The sequence below is a fragment of the Oxyura jamaicensis genome, chromosome 4, assembly GCF_011077185.1.
Source record: "Oxyura jamaicensis isolate SHBP4307 breed ruddy duck chromosome 4, BPBGC_Ojam_1.0, whole genome shotgun sequence".
Classification (NCBI taxonomy): Eukaryota; Metazoa; Chordata; class Aves; order Anseriformes; family Anatidae; genus Oxyura; species Oxyura jamaicensis.
Genome location: NC_048896.1, coordinates 71,606,059 through 71,626,675, shown reverse-complemented (window position 1 = coordinate 71,626,675; position 20,617 = coordinate 71,606,059). Strand labels below are relative to the sequence as shown.

The 20,617-nt window shown below is 41.1% G+C and overlaps 2 protein-coding genes across 2 annotated transcripts in view; both read left to right on the top strand.

The window, feature by feature from the left end:
- The first annotated feature begins 1,552 nt into the window (after positions 1-1,552).
- TMEM33 (transmembrane protein 33) lies at positions 1,553-12,873 on the top strand. The gene is made up of 8 exons (XM_035324266.1): positions 1,553-1,680; positions 1,780-1,844; positions 2,922-3,016; positions 3,458-3,645; positions 4,607-4,674; positions 5,463-5,596; positions 7,458-7,541; positions 8,021-12,873. The coding sequence occupies exons 2-8, from the start codon at positions 1,788-1,790 to the stop codon at positions 8,148-8,150; spliced, it is 756 nt and encodes a 251-aa protein (XP_035180157.1). The 5' UTR covers positions 1,553-1,680; positions 1,780-1,787; the 3' UTR covers positions 8,151-12,873.
- Positions 12,874-15,517: 2,644 nt separating this feature from the next.
- SLC30A9 (solute carrier family 30 member 9) overlaps positions 15,518-20,617 on the top strand; it is a 42,686-nt gene continuing 37,586 nt past the window's right edge. Inside the window, exons 1-2 of the mRNA XM_035324405.1 lie at positions 15,518-15,523; positions 19,793-20,306. Coding sequence (XP_035180296.1) covers positions 15,518-15,523; positions 19,793-20,306 — 520 coding nt within the window. The remainder of the gene's footprint in view (positions 15,524-19,792; positions 20,307-20,617) is intronic.

Sequence of the window (20,617 nt, the reverse complement as noted above, 5' to 3'; positions counted from 1 at the left end):
AGGAGGGGGAACCTGTGGCACATCCTTGTGAGAAACCCTGGAGTTCAAACCACAGGAGGCTACAGAGGCTAAAAGGCATGGGCATAGGCATAGGCATAGGCATAGACATTCTTGAAGTCCTTGCTGTGTTTTATTTTACTAGATGCCACATCAACAGAGTAATACTTGATTCACAGACATCTAACCAGGCACAGAATCGTGTTTACGTGGCTATCTGGCACAGATCAAGTAAAAAAAAATATTAAGACAAGGGACAAATTAATGAATGGAGCATTAATCCTTTCCAAGAACTTGCAAATGGGATATGCTACGTTACAGAGCGTGTAGGAGACTTCTGCTCTGTGCTATCCAGCTCAGTCCTCACATCAACATTTCAGATATGCTTGTCTTTGATTAAAGCTCTTTAGCTTTAAAGTTTAATGATTTTTGAAACTCACTTCAAAGTTGCTGCATTTTAATTTGGTACTGCTCACAGCATGAATGTTGGGGCGCATACAGCTTTGAAGAAGCTCCCTTTTTGCCTTTTTAGATGACAGGGAACCAATGACATCAAAACACATGGTTACAGCCTGAGGTGGTGTGACAGTTAATTTGCAGGTTGCATCACTGCTGTGTGATGTGACCCTGTTAGTAATGCAGGACTGGGGCACGTTCTGCCTAGGCTCTGCGACCTCGTGATTCCCATTTACATCACTAAGGCATAGCACCAGGCTGTGTGTTAGTGCTGCATCTTGCTAAATGGATTTGAAAAGCCTGTTAGGCCCTCAGCGGGTAAAAGACTCCCTGGAGCAGCATTGCAGAGAGCATTAATGTTCTTGCTGTTTACTACCCCGCTGGGAGCAGGTGGGGCACGTGGTCTATATAGAATCACAGAATCACTAAGGTTGGAAAAGACCTTCTAGACCATCTGGCCCAACCATCCCCCTACCACCAATGTAACCCTCTAAACATGTCCCTAAGCACCAGGTCCAGCCTTTCCTTGAACACCCTCAGGGGTGCTGATGCCACCACCTCCCTGGGCAGTCCGTCCCAGCGCCTGACTGCTCTTTCTAAGAAGAAATGTCTCCTCATTTCCAACCTGAACCTCCCCTAGCACAACTGGAGGCCGTTCCCTCTGTGGACCACACAGGCTGGAGGAACAAATGTCAGGCCTGGTGGGAATGGGGTGTGAGGGAATGGCATGGCTGTGCTGTGTGACACAGGGACACGCAGGAGATGTGACCCTTGAAGGAGGCGAGAGGGAGAACCCACACACCCATCCCCCGTTAGTGTGAGGCGATGAACGCCTGCTGCTGTGCTGGTGTCACGGATGTGGGGATGTCACTGCATGTGGGGATGTCACCGTGTGGGCATTAGCAGCTCAGTGCCACCACCACCACACAATGTAGGCCCATGGTGACATCTTGCCATGCTGTGCTTGGGGCACTGCCTGTGTCTGTGTGGGGACACCCACCACATCCAGCCCCACAGGGCAGGCTGGGGGGGACACATGGCGACGGCCACAGCCCCCCTCTGTCCCCCCATAGCAATGCCTTGTGACGTCACGAGGCGGGCAGCGTGACGTCACGGGGCCTACATTCCCCGGCAGGCCCGGCTGCCCGCTGGAAGTGACATCAGGCCGCATCCGGGGGAGGGCCGGGACGGGCGGCGTGCGGGCAGCGCTCGGCTGTGGCCATCGCGGTGGGTCCCGGGGCGGGCGGCGCGGCTGGGGGCTGATCCCGAGCCCAGAGCCTCGAGCCCCTGTCTGAGGCGCTTCTCTCCCCGCTTCTTTCCCCGCAGGCGCGGCCATGGCGGACTCCACGCAGAACGGGCCCATGCAAGGCGGAGCCGGCGGCGGGGCCGTGGTAAGCAGCAGCCCCCGGCCCGGGCACAGCAGCCCGCGGGGCCGGCCCGGTCCCAGCCCCGGCCCCCTCTGCGGGCTGCCTCGGTGGGACGTGCTGGTGGCGTGCGGCCGCTCGGGGGTGGCTGGGTTCAAGCTCGTCTCGTGTGGAAGTGGCCGTGTGGTTGGTGTGGGAGGTGGTGCAGGACGATAACCCCAGCTGCAGTTGGGTTAATTTCTGGTCGCCTGTATAAAAGGGGCTGGCTTGCAAAGCTGGCTCACCTTTGGAAGGGGTGGAAAGTGAATGGGGAGCTCCTGGCAAACTCAAGCACAAAACGAAGCATGCAAAAGGTGAAAGCAGTGATAGGCAAGCTGGGAGGAATGCAGGTGGAAATAAAGGCAATTTTTTGACACTTCTCTTCGGCATGCAATTGCTTAAACATGCTGTGTTTCATTAGGGCCTTTCTGGTACTGGGACCGTATGAAGGCATGGAGAGGACTGTGGTTAGAAGAGCTTAAGAAGATTGCTTCTGCATTATTGAGACCTCTTGTTTTTTTTTTTTTGTTTTTTTTTTTGAAGCCAGGATTATGTAGCTTAAAACCCTGCTATTGCTTCTGATGTAGTCATGCTAACTTTAAGTCACTCCATCTTTTTTCCCCCCTGTAAGAAGGGTGGCGTTTCTAGGCCCAGTTGCATGAAGTGCATATTTATAACGAGCCTTGGAGCAACAGATACAGGAGACAGTCAGGCTTAAAGACCTTGCATGATAAGTTTTTGAAGTTGGCTGCTTGGTGTGGTTGATAATGTGTAGAAGCACCACCTCCATGGAAGATCTTAACACTGTATTTTGTTGTAGAATGCAAAGGAGCCTTTTGATTCTGAGGTGGCCTAATTATTTTTGATCTGGTTAGTTACATCGTATAAATCAAATATCACACAGGATGAAAATAAGCCTTTTGCTTCAAGCTATAATTTGGTTCAAGGTTGTTGAAAGAGTTGCAACTTACCCCTGAAGGAAGAACATTCAATATATGCAAATATTAAAAGCCCATTTTCTGTGGGAGTTGGTTTTCTTTATAATTTTGTCTTCTTCTAATGTAGCAATTTCTGATGGCTAACAAGTTGGATACAGCAATGTGGATTTCCCGTTTGTTCACGGTTTACTGCTCTGCTTTATTTGTCCTGCCTCTTCTAGGGTATGTACTTTAATATTGAAAAACAGTATTTAAAAATCTACAAAGTAACTGTGCTCCATTTTCATAGAGTGGTTTTCATGTAAGGATAAATTTATACCTAGTTTACAGGATTGGTATTTAAGTACAGCTTTTGTTAAAGATGGGCTTAAAACACTTATTGATGTGTTTAGAAAATGTGTTGAACAATTATAAAGTATTGGCCATGTTTTTTTTTTTTGTGTGTGTGTGTGTAGTTAACAGAATGATATATTGAGTTGTTTTAGCTTTGGCATTGTCAGTAAGTCAGTATTACCAATTTTTGAGTTTATTTTCATACTAGTTCTTATGTACAATAATAGAAGTACTTCAGGTATTATACAATTGTGATGCAATTCTCACGGGTGAAAGACTTCTGAGCAGGGGCTTGGTTCTTATGGTAACATCTCCTCTGGTGATTTGCAGGTTGCATGAAGCAGCAAGCTTCTATCAGCGTGCCTTGCTGGCAAATGCTCTTACTAGTGCTCTCCGACTACACCAAAGGCTCCCGCACTTTCAGCTTAGCAGGGCATTCCTGGCCCAGGCTTTGCTGGAGGACAGCTGCCACTACCTGTTGTACTCTCTTATCTTTGTGAATTCCTACCCTGTTACAAGTATCCTTTGCTTGTGTCATCCTGGTAATGTTTTTAAATATCTTAAAAAACTTGATTCTTTTCATCACCTGTTCTATGATTTGAAAAACTAATTTAAACTAGAATGTTTGCTTTTCATAGAACATACTCTATATAAAATAGGAGAGGCTTATGTCGATTGATCCATATTCAGGTTAATCACCTCTGTAACTAGTGCACTAGGAGCCAGCAGTTTCTGGCTTCTAGTATTTTCTTTTCCTGAGACTTAAGTTCAGCATATTTTATGACTAGTCGCACGTGATCCTGTAAGAGAAGTTGATAGCTTTCATTTATTACCAGTACAGGGTTCACATACAGCTCTTTACTGTAAGTAGGGCATATAAAGATGCAATTTTTCCATAATAGGTCTTTCAGATACATTACTAGGCAGATGAAGTCTGCAAAAAGGACTTAATCCTGTGGCTCTTCAAAGCTGACATTTAAGTAGCTCTTCTTTGTGCAGTTTTGTATGTGTACGCTTAATGTCCTACTCTGGCAGAGGAATGTCTGTGTTCTTGCTCTCGAAAATCTAACTGCTGGCAGCTGCATGTTCTTCAGTGATGAAATGCATTTTACAGCCTCTGTTTATAAAATTGTGATGACTACATATATGATAGATTTTAAGTAGTAGCCTTACATGTCTTTCATGTAGAAAGAATACAGTTCAATGGAAACGCACGGTGTATAATAATGCAAGTTGTACTTTCACATATGTACGTACACACTGATTTTAAAGCTGACAAAAATGCATAGCAAAGAAAAGATGTAAGAAGAAAAGGGCACAGCTATAAATACAGCCTTAGACATAGACATGTCTTAATCAAGTATTACTCATTGCAACCAACCTCTTGCAAAGAGCCATCAGTTGTGTGTTATAATGGATAATGTCATGGAGAAATCATGCACTTCTGCAGTCTTTAATTTTCCTTATCGCTTGCTTCAGTGAGTATTTTCCCAGTTCTGCTATTCTCTTTGCTTCATGCTGCCACATACACAAAGAAGGTTCTTGATGTAAGTATGATATGATATATAATTAATACTGGTGGTGTGTTTGGGGCTTATAAGCAGGTTTGGGAGTTGCAGCTATGGTTTGCTTTCAGTTAGTGAAATGGCAGTGCGGATTCTCAGCAGAGAATTTGAAAAGTCTTCTGGTTTGTTTTTCTCCTTCTGCTATGACTTAATTAGAATCAACTCCAGTATATTATTATCATTTTTATTCAGATGGCTTCCTTTGAAGGAAGCAACTACTGTGTATCAGTGGAGTATAAACTTCTGAATGTCTTTTCAGGGTAGACCATATATGCTATAAAGTTGAATGTTCTATATCAGTTGTAAAATACCAAACTTCAGGGTGAGGCTAGGAAGCACAGTAGTATTTGTCAGGTGAACCTGCTGCTCAGTATTCAGTCTTCAACAGCTTTATATAACTTCATCCTCCAGTATTCCTAACTAGGCCATATTGCAACCATAGGCACTTCGTCCTAGTGGACAGAATAAGAATAAGGCTGGTGGCCAGCTCTACGTAGTTGAACCTAAAATGGGTGGAGGAGGGATTTGCAACACTTCACGTTTTTAATTGAACTTCATGCTGCTATGATTCCTGAGATTGTTGATGAGTATCCTAATAGGGGTTCTGCACTTTCACTGGTTTTCTTTGCAATAGTAATCTTAATCCCTTTAAAGGATCTGGTCTTAATACGCTGAAATGAGTCATAAATGGTAAATGTTAATACTTCAATTACTTTCACTAGAGAAGATCAATATAACTTGTATGTTTTCTGGCACTTTTTTCTTTAAAGGCACGAGGTTCAAATAGTCTGCCCTTTCTGAGAAACCTCCTAGAGAAACTGAATGCTAATCAGCAGAATATTCTAAAATTCATTGCTTGCAATGAAATTTTTCTTATGCCAGCTACAGTTTTCATGCTCTTCAGGTAAGAATCATCATAAATATTTTTAGAATTAGAAACTTTCTACCCAAGTATGTTTTGCAGTGAATTCTCTGTGGGTTGCAAGGATCTCAGTTTGTGATATATCTGATCAAGGCTTGAATTTAGTTTATTTGATTCTTTGATGTTGCAGTTGATGCACTGTGAAATCAAACAGCACTCATTCTGATATAGATGGGCATGGTAAAAAAAACAACAACTCAATTTCGTAGCATGAGTGACATCATTGGATTGAATCCAAGCTTTTCCACATCTATAGCTTAAGCTTACCTGTGGAGTTCAGTAAGTATAACTTTGGTCAGTGTAATCGAATATTGATCTTTAGCCTTGCTGAAGGTGTCTGTTTACTCTTATTTTTGGTTATTAGATCCCAGAAGTTTAAGTGGTGTAGAATTTCATTGTACTAGAAGCATACAAGCAGGAGTGGGTTATGTCTTCTCCCATGTTACTTCTCACCAGAGACCTTTGTCTCCTTCTAATTCATTATTTTTGCCCACTGTGTCAATGTGCAGCCTGTTGAATTCATTTTAGGGCTCTTAAGATTGCAACTTCAGTAGAATTCCTACATGTATCAAGATATAATGACCTGCAAATCACTGAAGTTTGAGTTATTGCCTTTTAATATTTGGAGAGGGATTAATGCCCTTTGTTCTATGCATGCCATAGTACAGTGAGAGCATTTGTCCTGAGTGGTTTCAAAGGCAGCAGAAGGGAGGCTTTATTTTTCTGAAAGTTGACAGAAACATAATTTCTGTGTCTTACGGTATGTCAGCTGAACTCTTCAGTGCTTTAGCCCTGATGGATTCTATTTCACTTTAAGGCAACTTACCAACTGACAGATACTTGAATGTTTCTGATACTGGATACAGAGAGTGCTTTACAATTTTTGGGAGATCTGTTTTTTTTTTTTTTTTTCTCTGGAGAATTTAGCATGAGGAATGTAGCTACTTGATAAGTTACCTAGTAGATACAGAAGCTTTTAAGGGATCATATACCAAGTGTTAAAATAGTATAAAGGTTAAATGCAGCTGTAGTGGAAGTTTGTTCTTCAAACTGCTGAGCATATTAAATTGCTTGTAAATATTATACAGATGAAAGACTTCTTCCCCTGCCCTCATAGCCCATTTCCCTTTTCACTTCATTTTTTATATTCTGGCTAAAAATACTGTTCATATTTGAAGGAGCTAGCTACTGGTGCTGTGATGTAGTACACAATTTGACCCAATTTTAATGTTGCATTATATAAAGAAGCTTCAGTCAATTAAACTCAAGGTATTTCTGCATTTTGTGAATGGTTTGCAGCACTGTCACATGGAACAGCAGCTTGGTAAAGTAGAAAGACCTCATTTCAGAGTAACTAAAACAGTTTGATGTATTTAATTTTTATGTCTCAAAACGTATAGTTTCCATTGTTTTCTGTATTTTTTTTTTCTTTTAAAAGATAGTATAAATATGATTCAGGCTCTAGAAGTGCTATGCTTAGGGCTGGAGAGCTCACTGTAACTTTACTGCTGTCAGCCAATGTCCATGCTTCTCCAGCATGAGTTTTCTTAATACTGGACTGGCCTAACTGTCACTCTGATTAGTCTTTCATCACCAGAAGTGGGATGTATAGAACATTTAAATATAAACCAAATGTGAAAGCTGTAGTACTGCATTTCTCTAAGTCTTTTGCCTTTGTAAAGGCATGGTTATATACATATTTTGTTGTCACATCTAGATTGTCTGAATAAATACAGCTCTAGTCTGGCTTTTTTTGCACTGGGATAGCTTTTTTGCTTTTATTAGGGGAAATCCTGACCTTTTTTAAACCAGTATTAAGCTCTACTTCTCTGTTCTCTTTCAGTGGTCAGGGGAGTCTGCTCCAGCCGTTCATTTACTATAGGTTTCTAACATTACGCTACTCCTCTCGGCGAAATCCATACTGTCGGTAAGCATTACATTGATTTTGGAAGTTAGTATTTAACGGTGTAGTGTTCAGGCATTCAGAAGTTTTTCTTTCTGTAACGGATGCATAACTCTTAATAGTAAATGTGCTTAGTAAATTACTTAATAGTAAATGTGTAAAAAAAAAAAAAAAATTCCCGTGAATGTGGGATCTTATTTTTCTGCTCTTTCCATGTCCTCCAATGGAAGTGGCTGAGTTAAAGTTGATTTAAAATGTTAATGTTTAAAGGACAAGAATTTTGAAGCTCTTGCAAGATGCTGCAACACTGAGTTGATATCACTTCTAGTTAGCGAGTTCTATATATGTGTGTTTTCTAAATTTATTTATTTAGAAAATAAAGTCACTTATTTAGATAAATTAGAGTTAGATTTAGAGTTTAGATTAGATTTAGTCACTTAGATATCAGTTCTGGTGAATGCATTTTAATACTATATTTAAGTATGATTAAATCTTTTTTTCAGGACTCTGTTCACCGAGCTGAGAATTGTTGTTGAACACCTAATAATGAAGCCCTCATGCCCTGTTTTTGTAAGAAGACTATGTCTCAGCAGCATTTCCTTTATAAGCAGATTGGCACCAACTGCTGCATAGCCGAATTTCAGACACTCATCTATTGTGAACATTATGAGCAGCTGGCACTTCTGCTGATGATTATAAATTCCTGGTTTTACACTGATCTTACTCCAGGCTGTATAAAAATGTGTATATGCTTTTATTGGAGATAATATAAAATTTAGCATATCAAAAGCAAGTCATGGAAACTTAAAATTACTGTGCTGTATTGCTAATTGGTGTGTGGGGGGAAAGTAGCAGCATTATATCTAAAACAAGCCCAGTCTTACAAAATTGTTTTCTAGAAATCATGAGTTGTTGGACGTTAAAAATTTTTAAGTCTGTGCTTTGTAGGTTTATGTTAACTGGAAGCATTGCTACAGTAGGAGGTCTCCAGTAGGTAGCACTGGTGCACATACCTATGCAGTACACTTCGGACAGTATTCTTCTGCTTACTAAATGTATCTGTAGAATTAATTTGTCTAAATTACTATATTCAGTGTAAAAATATGGCCCACTTTGAATTTAACAAAACAAATTAAAGACCATCACGCTGGCATAGTTAACACTCTGTCTGAAGGAGAGCCTATTTCTGTTAATGCTACTTAAAAATAACCCTTCCAAGCTTTTACCTTGTGATAGTTTTGCATTAGGTTGTTGGAAGAAAACTCAAGACTCTGACCATGGAAAACTCAGCTATCTTGTCATAACATGATGTTTTACCAAGCCAAATTGCTGACCTGGAGGCTTTTCAGACAAAGATGTAATGCTTAAACTTTTAACCATCTCTTAAGTGAACTAATCAATGTAAATGTAGTAACTTTTGGAGAATCATTGCGGATGTGTTCTTGTGTCTACACAAATGTGAGACTGTGGTAATTCAAGCATGTCTACTCTTTAGAAAATTAATCTGTAGCTAGCTCTTTATAAATTGTTCTTCCAGTTTCTGAGACTCATCATGATGGGAAATTTGCATAAAGGATTGCACCTATTCAGGCAGCTATTGAAACAAATGGCTGTAGGATTTCTTGGCCTAAATCCATTTTATGATGCTGCCTTCAGATCAGTCATAAGTACAGAAGTGAATATTAAATTGAGTGCTGATTATGCATTCACCCAACAGCTGGAAGGTAGGTCATGGAAAAAGAATATTATCTGTCCAAATACAATGCCTTTCCATAAATCCAAGGCAAAGTATTTGCCTAATCTTCTGTAGCTTGTGTTAATATTCTAATTACAAAAGGCCAATGAATCACATTTAATTTCATGTAGAAATAGTAAAGTACTGTGCTTCACTATTCTCCCTTGGTCAGAGGAGTCTTACATGAAACACTTCTGCAAACAGTCTTGAAGCAAAGTATTTTTCTGTAACTATTGAATTATCTTTTGTGATGTGGATATCATTCAGCCTTTTCAGTTGTATTAGTGTGCTAGTTCAGAGATGTGTATTTATACACTTATTTCAGTTTTTGCTCAACCTCTTGGTACTGATAAAGACCTGTTTTTTGGTAATTGAATATGATACTCTTTGACTTTTCATCTTGCTCTCTGAACATGATTAGCTATTTATAGAACACTTGCATACTGCAGAAGCAATTGCATGCAGTACTGCTCTACAGCTGCTAAGACTTGCAACAAGTTTCACTATATGTATATCCTGTAACTTGAGGATTTTATAAAAACTAAAATTTCTACTACAAATAAAGGAGTGTTAAATGTAATTTGCTATGCTCTTCAAGCTTATTTTCTGTTTATCAGAACATGTTGATACTTGAACCTGGAAGTTGAGCAGAATGCAGTCTTGTGCGTATGTGTGCATGTTCTTATTCCTGCTGGGGCTCCTCACATAAGACATAGCATCTTGTGCACCTCTAAATCATTTTATCGGAAATTTTTGCCTTCTAAAATGCAAAAATTTATGACACTTTATTTCAAAACAACCTATGAATAAGCATTGTAGTAATGGTATCAGACCTATTTCTGACTGTTTCAGCTCTTCAGCACTGTTCTAGAGCCTCTTTCATGTTACACAGTATGTTTGAGTGGTGACATTAGGTTCTGTTCAGCCCTCTGATTTTTAAATTGGCTGTCTAAGGTGGTCCTCCATATTGAGAATGGAAGGCAAATAAATGCCTTGTTAATTAGTCTAAGGAGAGTGACGTGTTTCATCTGCACCAGTTCTTGTGGTCTAAGACTGCTGTTACAAGTGTGGTCAACTGTTCCTTTAACTGGATGCTATTATTATTAAATTAGTGTAAATTGGATATGATGTATTGCATCTGTAACTGAAGGATGTTAAGTCAGATCCAATTCTGAATGGGCAAGGATGTTTAAAAGGAATAAGTGAGATTGCAGTAAGTAGAGAGTTGGAAGACACTGTCATGAAGTAAGAGTTTAAATGTGGATATGGAATCTTTTGTGCACTTTTTCTTTAAGTGGTACTTAAAATGGATTGAGGAGGAATATTTTTTTTCATAAATGGAAGTTGATTTGACTAGTATTATATTCTTGGCTTTGCCAAGAGCTGCTTGACAAAAATGAGGCCTGGATTTTGCTTGTGGCCTGGTAAAACTTACCTGACTGATGTGCCACAAAAATACGGAACAATGGGATAAGAACTTAAAAGGAAAATAAATCGGATAAGTTACCTGTACTCTGCACCAACTTTGATTTTATTTACTGTAGCCTTATGCTGCCTAAGATAAGACCAAGTTTTCTCAAGGCTAGCAAAAACATTCTGCCCTTGTGCCTGTTTCCTTATAACTGTAACTGTTTCTGTACTAACAACTAAATTTGCACACGAAATGCTGGTTATGTCCTAACAGCTCGAGCAGCTTGAGATTATTTTGTGTTGCTTTGCTGTCAACAGCTAGCTGTGATGTGAAGGCTGTAACAGAAATCAGAAATTTTCCAACTGACTGTAAAATGTTTGTGGCCCCAAATACAAGGCAGAAGAATTTTTTTCATAGTGAAAGGTTGCCTACCTGATACAGTAATTGTTTCCACTAGTATAAATCACACTGGTCATTGTTTTAATCATCTTAATGTTTCATGAATTGAAGTGCTGTTGGATAAGTCTGTGGGCAGACCCACCTCTTGCTGTGCACAAGCCTGCTGTAGAAGTGATATTGAATATAATGCTTGTCTGTTCTCACCTGTAGATAAATAAAGCATCGGGACCAATTGGGGCTGCTGGGAGCAGCTATTGCCAGTTTAAATTCTTTACAAAGTAATCCCCTAGTGCATCCATCCTTTCCTTTATTGTCTTTTAATTTTAGTCTTTCATCATCATCTTTGTGCTGTCGGTCTTATGTTTTGTTCCATTCATAATAGAAATGCTAACTGTTCCATGATGGATGTTCAAAGGGAGCAATATTTGTCAATATTTTAACTTCCATGTCAAGGAACTTATTATAGTCATGAACCAGTATTTGTTCTGACGTTTTTTGAGCTGCTAACTGCATTGGACCTTTTTATCATTAGGCACCTTGCAACATTTGCTGGACAGATCCCTTGTTAAGTAAGTGGAGTTCTTGCCCATTTTACAGACAGGAATTGAGATGTGGGAGGAAAGTTTGCTTGCCTGAGGCAATACAAGAGCTTTGGCAGAGCAGGGGAAAAAAATAAAGTTGGATAAGCACTGGGGAGACTGATTTGTTTCTGTATCATATATGACTTGGTCCTGTTTCCAAAAGGTACTGTACCTTGCAGGGCTCAGATTAAGGGTGTTAAAGACTATTGAACTAGAACAGCTTCTGTTGTCAAAAATTGCTTCCTATGTGCAAGAGCTAGGTTTGGCCTCTGGTGTTTTCTTTTTTCTGCTGAGGGAAGAAATATGTGACAGAATGAGATCACAAGCACTTTTCTGTGCCAGGTGTTAATGGGGTATGCTGATCTGTTGTGGTTGTCTATAACTTTTAATTGCTGCAGTGTAAGTATTTGTGGCTAAAAATCATATATATAAAAATAGATTGGTATCTTTGTAATGTAACTTTTAACAGGGTGTAAGTTTCTTTAAAAAAAGCACAGGAAAAATCGGGCCTTGAGTTTTAAATCATACTTTAAGGATAGATCCTTAAGCAATCCTTTATTGCAAAGATACATTATCAGTATGGATAATGTAATTGAATTTAATCTTAAATGTGGATTCAAAAATACCTTTTTTATAAACTGTCAGCATTACTTATTAGCTTTTCTGCAAAAGCTAGGTCTGTGATAATAGCAGATATAGTAAGGGAGTTTCATTGCTTAGTTTGGTGCCATCCAAATGGCACAAACTTCTAAAATGAATTGAAAAATTCATCTTTTACTTGTATTCAAGGACTGAGGCACGAAATGCTAATGTAAGGCTCAGAGGGGAAATATAGTTCTCCTGCATATTTGAGAAAATGTGAAGCCCTTTCAAGAAAATCTAATAAACATAATAATAGCAGGCTGCTGACACTAAGGAAAAAGCACCTCATTCGCTCTTTCTTTTATGCAGCGATTTACTGGTCCCTACTGATTTTCAAATTGGATCACTGCAGTAAATTATCCATGCCAGTACCTGTGAAAGAAAGCACTGGGATCCATATTTGTTTAGTGCTGTGCTTAAATCAGCAAGAATGATAAATTTGATGGTATGAAATTGGAAATATCAAGGGCTTTTCTCAGCGAATGAGCAAGTAACTCCATTTGTAATTTATTGTGACCCTTTTTCACTGTATATGCTTTGTATGTCAAATATTTATTTCAAAACAAATTAAATTGTTTTCTGTATTGATACAGCTACGGTTTTGTTGATGATGTCGAAATCAAATTGTGTAGTGTTTTTCAGGATTTAAAATACTACCGATGTTACATGCAAAACTGCATTTGTTGTTTTAGTTTAGATTTCTGTGAGTTCCTGACCAAAAGCTTTACATGCTGAATGTTTTAGGTGTGTTGGGTGGTTTTTTGTTTGTTTTTGTTTAGAACAGAGCAGGATGTAGTGAGCTTCTGCAGTTTATTTAATTTTCTAGAGAAGAATGTCAAGCTGCATATCAAAATGAAAAGCTGATCCCTGTTTTTTCAGTCACTGGAACCATTCTGCTTTATGCCTGTTATATGTAACACCAGCTTCTGTGAAAACTTATGTGCTCAGTTTACTGTTATATTTCAGTGCAGGTGTTAGAGCAACTTAACAGTACATTTGTGTTTTGGCAGGAGTCATGTCTTGTTCTGTGAATCTTCAGATAGATTACTTGTGTGATATAATCATAGACACATAGCTAAACGAGAGCAACTGCTGATCTGAAATCCGGTCTCAGCTAACACTTGATTACTTGGAATTTATATCTGCTGAATAATCTCTTCTGTAAGAAGTAAGCAAAATCATGAGCCAGTATAGTTAAAAATGTGACTGTTACCCTCTTGTGGGCTAGACTTAGCTCATTTGTGATGGCATGTTAAACAGCTGACTTCTGTTCAACCCCAGCTCAGATCATAGGGGTTTTATTTTATCAGTTGGCTACTGCAATACAGCAGTAGTCCTAGGCTCCTTCTGGAGAACCGCCAGTGTAGATTATATTCTAAGGAGTCACAAAAGACTATGCTTTTAAAAGAGAACAATGGTTAATGGGAGTTCATCACCCTTCATCCAGAGTCCCCTGTGCTTGACCCTGATACCTTGCTTGTGAGGCAAGTGGTAGAGCAGTCCAGATTCCTACATGGGAAGAGGGAACTGGTTTCCCTGAGAATAAGTGAGGAACATGGCATTGTTCCTCATGACATTGGTGCAGAAGTGAACATCAAGAGCTTGTTGGATGAAGATGGTGCATCAGTTGGTCAAGATATTTCACAGGAGACTCAAGCTGAAAATGAGAGATGATGATGGTGTAGGCTAGATTACCAGCAAGGGTTAAAGCAATGTCAGCTCTGGTTTTCATGAAGGTAGAAATAGAAGGAGATGAGAAAAGAATGGGGAGAAAAATGAAAACAGGGAAGAACTCAGCACTGTGTAATAGAGGTATGGAACTCGTATGGTATGCTCTAGCTTTCACAAACCCCAAATTACCATTCATGGTTTTATGACATCCGTATCCTCTGTACAGTTTTCTAGCTGTAAATAGTCTTAACTTACTCTGTATTAAAATACCTTTGGAATAGCATCTTCAGACTGCCATGTTGTACAAGAGCAGGCAGGCTGATCTTGGTCTACTTAAAATGGAAAAAGCTGCTGTGGGATTGTGTTCCTGTCCACTATGTTTGAGGCTCCTGTAGTGGAAAAGCAGAGAAATAAAGATTTACTATGACCTCTATTACTGCTGGGCTTCTTGGCTTTTTTAAGCATTTCTATTTTCTTGTTGCTTTGTTACCTTTTTATAATGGTGATGTAGACGAAGATGATGTATGTGCACATCCAAAGGCTTCTGTCATGGTGCGTGTTTGCTTCAGTGTGCCAAGACAGGTACAGAACAGGTAACACTTTAACAATTCTGAATTTGCATTATTTAGATTCACGTCTTTTGTCCAGAAAATCTGACCACACTGTGCTTTGGAATGTTTGCCTGTTGCAATCATTTTCAATATGATTTCTTTCCACTATAGTAGCTTAAGCTAGGGTCTGACCAAAGCTATCATTAGTTAGGGAGTAGCAGTTTTTTGTAATTGCACATGGGAATCTAAGTTGACTTAAAAACACACTTCTGAATTATGGTATGTCCATGGCATCATAACACTGCTGGAAGTGTATAATACAGAGGAATTTTGAAACCTTAGATACTAAATAGCTTCATGCATCAGTTTAGCATGCATTTCTGAAGTATGCAGTGGTTCTATTCATATTTTCATTTTTTACCATCATTCTTTGCAGCCAAACAGCTTGTTTACCTCCGCCCCAATGTTAATGTGCTGCAGATTGAAGTTATGTATACTTACAGCAGCAGATAAGTAACTTAATAAATAAAACGTAGTATTTTTATCTTTGTTTCTCATTTAAATATGTTCATGCACTTTGCTGTTGGTTTTTTTTTTTTTTTTTTTTAAAAAAAAAGCCTTTGCCAGCCTTCTGTTTACAGAATATTACACCTCTGTAAGGGAAATATTACTGTAAGATACTTGCTCTGTGTAGGTGTCTTGTCTTTGTATGTTCAAAAGCATTAGGCAAGCTGTCTTCATATTCCTTAAACCATTTTTTTTTCTTAATGTTTTGGGGGGCAAAAGAGCCAATCTGCTTTTAAGCTGGTGTTTGATTTGTTCATGCAAGACTTTATGACCATGCAGTAACAGGAGACTAGGGCTGATGATACCGGAAGCTTTCTCCTGTCTCATGTTCCTATGCATGTCTGCATATAACTATTCAGGTAAGAGTTGTTACTTCAACAGAGTATGTATTATATACCTAGCACTGTTTGTTTTGTAATTTTAAACTAGTATTCTGCTTTAGGATGGAGGTAAGTTCTCTTCCAGAATGGCTGGAAATTTTACCTGTCCGATTCGGTCAGCTGAAGTGCAGTGGAATTGTTCTTTCGTGTGCTAACTTTATTCCAAACAACTGACCTCTAGTGGCTGCCTTGCATCTATGAAGCAAAACATGTTAATGTGCACCGCAGGTCTATTGGCTACACTAAAACTCTTTCCTCCTGTTTCTCAAGAATGTTATTTTCATGAGTCATTGCACTTTGGTTTCACAAGTATCTGCCTTCCTTATGCGTTAGAGAAGACATCCAAGGAAAAATGAACTTAGTTAAGATTTCTTTAATCAAATGCAAGCCAAAATGTTTGACAATTGTTAGGAAGCTAAAAGGCCCTATGATCTGTGAGCATCCCTTAACATTCTAACTAAGATTCTAAAACCTTTACTGTCGAATCCTTGCAGACATAAAGCACAGTAATTACATTAGCAGAATCCCCGGTCTTTGCTTAGGCTATTGCTGCTTTACAATTGAAGTCTTTCCCACATGTGTAGGTGTGGGATTACTGATACAGCAACAGTGATCTTCCCACCCTCATTTTCTCTCATAAACACTCTGCACGCTTCCTTTACAAAAAACGATATTTAGAGAGTATTAAGTGTCTATGTTGGCATGTTAAATTCTTGTTTTTTGATGCAGATCCACCTCTTGTTCTCATTTACCATGACCCCACCCCTGGAAGATCTGCTCCAGGCTCGCTCCTGGGGAGCTCCAGTCTCTGACAAGGCTCTGAGGACCTGAGCAGGGTGGGGGTGCACCCCTGCCCAGTTCTCCAGTGTGTACCAACAGCAGCGGCAATGGAGGGCTCCCAAACTATGGAGGCACCTGTGGTGTCCTAATGTCTTTTGTGCACTAAGTAAAGGGCCAAATGATGCATTTGCCTCCATGCTTGGTGTCAATCTCCATCCCACATCTCGTCTGTCTCCTACCTTGATATTCCTTCCTTTCTTTCCCTGCCCTATCTCTTGTTGCTTTCTGCTCTCCTTTCTTCTGGAACTGCGTTTCCACCCCCCACCCTACTCTTCCTGCGCTCCCATTTCCACCAGTTGTGCAGTACTGACTCCCACTTTGCCTCCCAGAAAATCAGGCCTGTGCCACCTGGAGGCCCAAGGAAATGATGAGGTGGTCAGCCTGTGGTGTGAGGGGCCTGAGAGCTTCTCCAGGAGCAGGATGACCCAGGAGCAGCGTGAGGGACCTCTCAATTGTTGCTGGGTGCAAAAGGACTGGTGACTGCAGCTGGATGAAGTTCAAGAAGCTGACTGCTGGTGTTCAGGTGAATGAACTGCATGTGAATAATTACAAATTCCTGCGCACATGCAGGAAACAAAATATTTACTTCTAGTTTATTTTGATCTTTGACCTAGTGGCAATGAACTACTTACAGACCTGGAGTAGCACAGGACTTGGAGTGGAGTTGTAGATTTGACACTTTCTGCTTCAGAAGAGCCATTTCCCCCATGCACCAAAGTGCCACATTTTTTTTTCATTAATTTAAATATGTTACCTGGAGAACTTAAAGGCTGTCTGGGATCACTGGATCCCTTTCTGTATTCATACATAAAAAACAAAACAACAAAAACACACACACAAAACTCCTATCCATACACATTTGGTGTTAACAAAATGTGAGTAGGATCATAAGGTACAAAATCAAAACAGTCTCTTCCTTTTAAAAACACTGTGTGTTTTTCATTTAACATATCAATGTTATGGGAATACCACAGCAATTTCTTAAACTATATTAAGTCCTAACCTCAGCTCTTGTGTCTGTCCTGAGGTCATGCAAATCCCCTCCAGTGTACTTGAAATTGTTAATGAATTTCAGAGTTGGAAATATTCCAACTGGCTTTGCATCACTTCTCAAAGAATGCTAAAATCCTTCACTGTGTATTAGACTTTACCAAATCACAGACTTTTTTTGATAAGCAGTAACGTTGGAGAATTTCAGCACAAGGTCACATTGTAGCTTCAGTAATTCAGTCACTTATCAACTTCTTTTAAACAAACAGGAATGCAGAAGTAGTAGTTTCCCAAGGTCTGTATTTCATTTCACTCATCTGCCTTTATTTAGAGTTGCTCACAGCTAAATTTTGCAAGCTTCTCATTGGGTTCTAAATCTTAAAAGGGTTGTACTATGCAGTCCCTGTACTTTGTGAATGACTTCGTAATGCTGTAAAAAGCAACTTAAAAGCTTTAGAAGTCTTTACTGAAAAGGTAATGTGCTTTATTCAACATGGTTCTAATATTATGGTGTTTTTCTTTTTTTAAAAAAACAAACAAGCAAACAAAAACTTTATTTTGCCAAAAGGCAGTCTGAGGAAATGACCCTCTTATGGTAACCACCCTTCCTCTTCTAATGAGCAATATATCAAAATCTTCATGTGATAGAGAGAAGAGTAAACATCCTCATCGGTGTTGCTGCTGGGCCGGATCAGCCCCAAGTGTCTCCACAGGTATTTCCAGGTGGCCGTGTGGTGCAGCCAGTAACCTGCTCTGTCCCTTTGCCAGGTGCTCAGAAGGCACAGAAGCCCACGTGTAAGCAAGGCATTGGTGCAGCACATAACCTTGGAAGAGTTCTCTCTCCTCCAATGGCTCAATGGCCTCCGTCAGATTCACTAATCTACAACTGCTCTGCAACATCACTTAATGAATGGAAAATCCTGCAAAGGTTTATTAAGGGAAATATCTGCCTTCTGCTTTCTCCTCTCATAATGGAGATCTCTGAAGAGATTTTAAATATTTTTTTATCAGTTCAAAAGGTAGCAAACTGGTTGTGAATGAGTTTCTTTTTCTGTTTTTCTTAAACTGTCTTGACTTCATAGCATAAGGCCTTAAAATAGCTACTGAATAACTGTTATTCTCTGCGGAAACCTTAGGATGCAATTCTGACTATATTGAAAGAAAATGTTGCCCCTCAGTGAGAACCAATATCTCACCCATTCATTATGGCTGTATATAATCTTTTGTCATAGGTAAAAACTTGTTTAACACAGTTTAGATGTACGAAAACATGTGAACAGTTCCCGATCATTTGGAGGTACATTCATCAGTATAGGTTCACTTGGAGCCCTTGTAAGAGCCCTTGGAGACCATGTAAATTCTGGTTGACTGCCATACCAATAATATCTATTGCCTATGCTATTCTAGCTTTATTTTCCTTCCTGATCCATATTCATAGCAAAAAAACATACAAGGTAAATTCAGTTGGATGAAAGAATATGAAATAGTTTACTAATCCCATTTGTTTCTGGATATGAAATGTAAAAATAGACTTTTTTTTTTTTCCTTTCTGTTAGGCTCCTGCCAAAATAACAAGCAGCCAGCAAAACATACATCGGTTGAATGTGGCAAACTCACTAAATTGGTGAATTGACTCCACCTTTGTAACTTTACTACTTGCAGTTAATTGTTTACCTCAATTGCTGTACATCTGGTAGGTAATGATACAGCATCTGTTGCTCCTGATTCACCTGGTAAGGCTGTGATTGGGAACATGGGTGTTAAGTTAATTATTTCATGAAGTATTTTACTTCAATCTGCCTCCCCTGAGTTTACAGGAAAATGTACATTGGCAATACCGATCACTTTTTGACTGTTAAAGAAGTTACATGCCAGTAAATTTAGTTGAAAATCTAATTGGGTATGTTAAAGACAGGCATCATAATAATTCTCCTAAGTGGTCAAATGCTTTGCGGATTACCGGATACATTAATTATCAAAACTCCCTGCCAAGCCAACTAACTCCTGGTGAGTTTCCGTGTTCCTCCCAGCGTGCAAATGAAGACAAGGAAGCCGGAGACAGTTTGTCAGAGTCATGTAAAAGATTACCTAAGGTATTCTGGAAACTCTTCAAGTTGCCAAAACGCTTTTTATGAGTGTGTAATGCGGTGCCGGTGAGACTAATTATACCCTTACATTAGGAACTTTCACGGCTCAGAAGCCAAAATCCGGCTGAGAGCAGCAGCAGGAGGCGGCGCAGGCAGACACCGTCATCACCTGCCGGCCGGTCAGCAGCGGGGCCCTTTCCCTGGGGAAAGAAGTGGTTTTTTTAATTAGATTGTGCTTTATTAGCACCGACCTGGGAGGTGTGTTTTAAGACAGAGCTAGGGGTAGAGATGCAGGTTTTCGCATAGAAATCCTGCAAACTTCACACAGAAATCCTGTAGACATCATAAGCACCCGTGTTTTAATGTTGTGTCTGCAAACAAATCCACCGCACGTCCTGCACGCTCCCGTTATCTTTCCTAGGAGGGTAGGAGGGAGAGCTCCCGGCCTGTCATTCGGCCTCAGCCCGCACCTCTGGCCGCCTCAGCACCCCTCGGACCCTCGGCCAGCACCCCCCCGAAGGGCCTTTTGGGGAGCCCGGCTCAGCGGGAAGGGCCAAACCCCACCGGGGAGAACCGCGGCGCCGAGGGGAGGCCGGGCCGGGCGCTGAGGGGAGGCCGGCGGCGGCTCGGCGCAGGCGCGGCGGGGGCGCCGGGTGAGTCAGCGGCGGCCCCGGGCCCCGCCGCACGTCCGCCTGGTGCTGCCGCCGACCGGGCTCCGGAGGAGGAGAAGGAGGCGAGGGAGGCCGCCGCCGCCGGTTTCTCCGATGCGAATCGCCGGCCGTTGTGCGGCCGCTGGCGTGCGGCGGGGAGCGGCCGCGCTCCGCCCGAGGTCGCCGCCATGATGCCGGCGCTGGCCGCCCAGCGGCGGGGCTGCCGCAGCCTCTACGGGCTGTACCTGCGGGGCCAGGCGGCGCCGCTCCGCCGAGCCTGCCACGGTGAGTCCCGCTCGGCACGGCTCGGCCCCGGGGACCCCTTCCCTTCCCGGGGCCGGGCCCGCAGCTGCTCCGGGGCTGCTGCGGTGGGAAAGTCGCGCCCTGCCTGGGCCTCCTGCCCACGCCCCCGGCAGCGCCAGCCCTCGCAGGGCCTGGGTTAAGGGGTGGGAGCCCAAATTTTCAGGAGTTAGGTGAAATAAAGCCCTGCTTTATGGGGGTCTGCGGAGCGGGCACACGCCTTTCCTGCAGGCCAGAGTCCCTGAAATTACAATTCTGGGCAGATCTCATATAGGCACGTAGGTTGCATCGCAGCA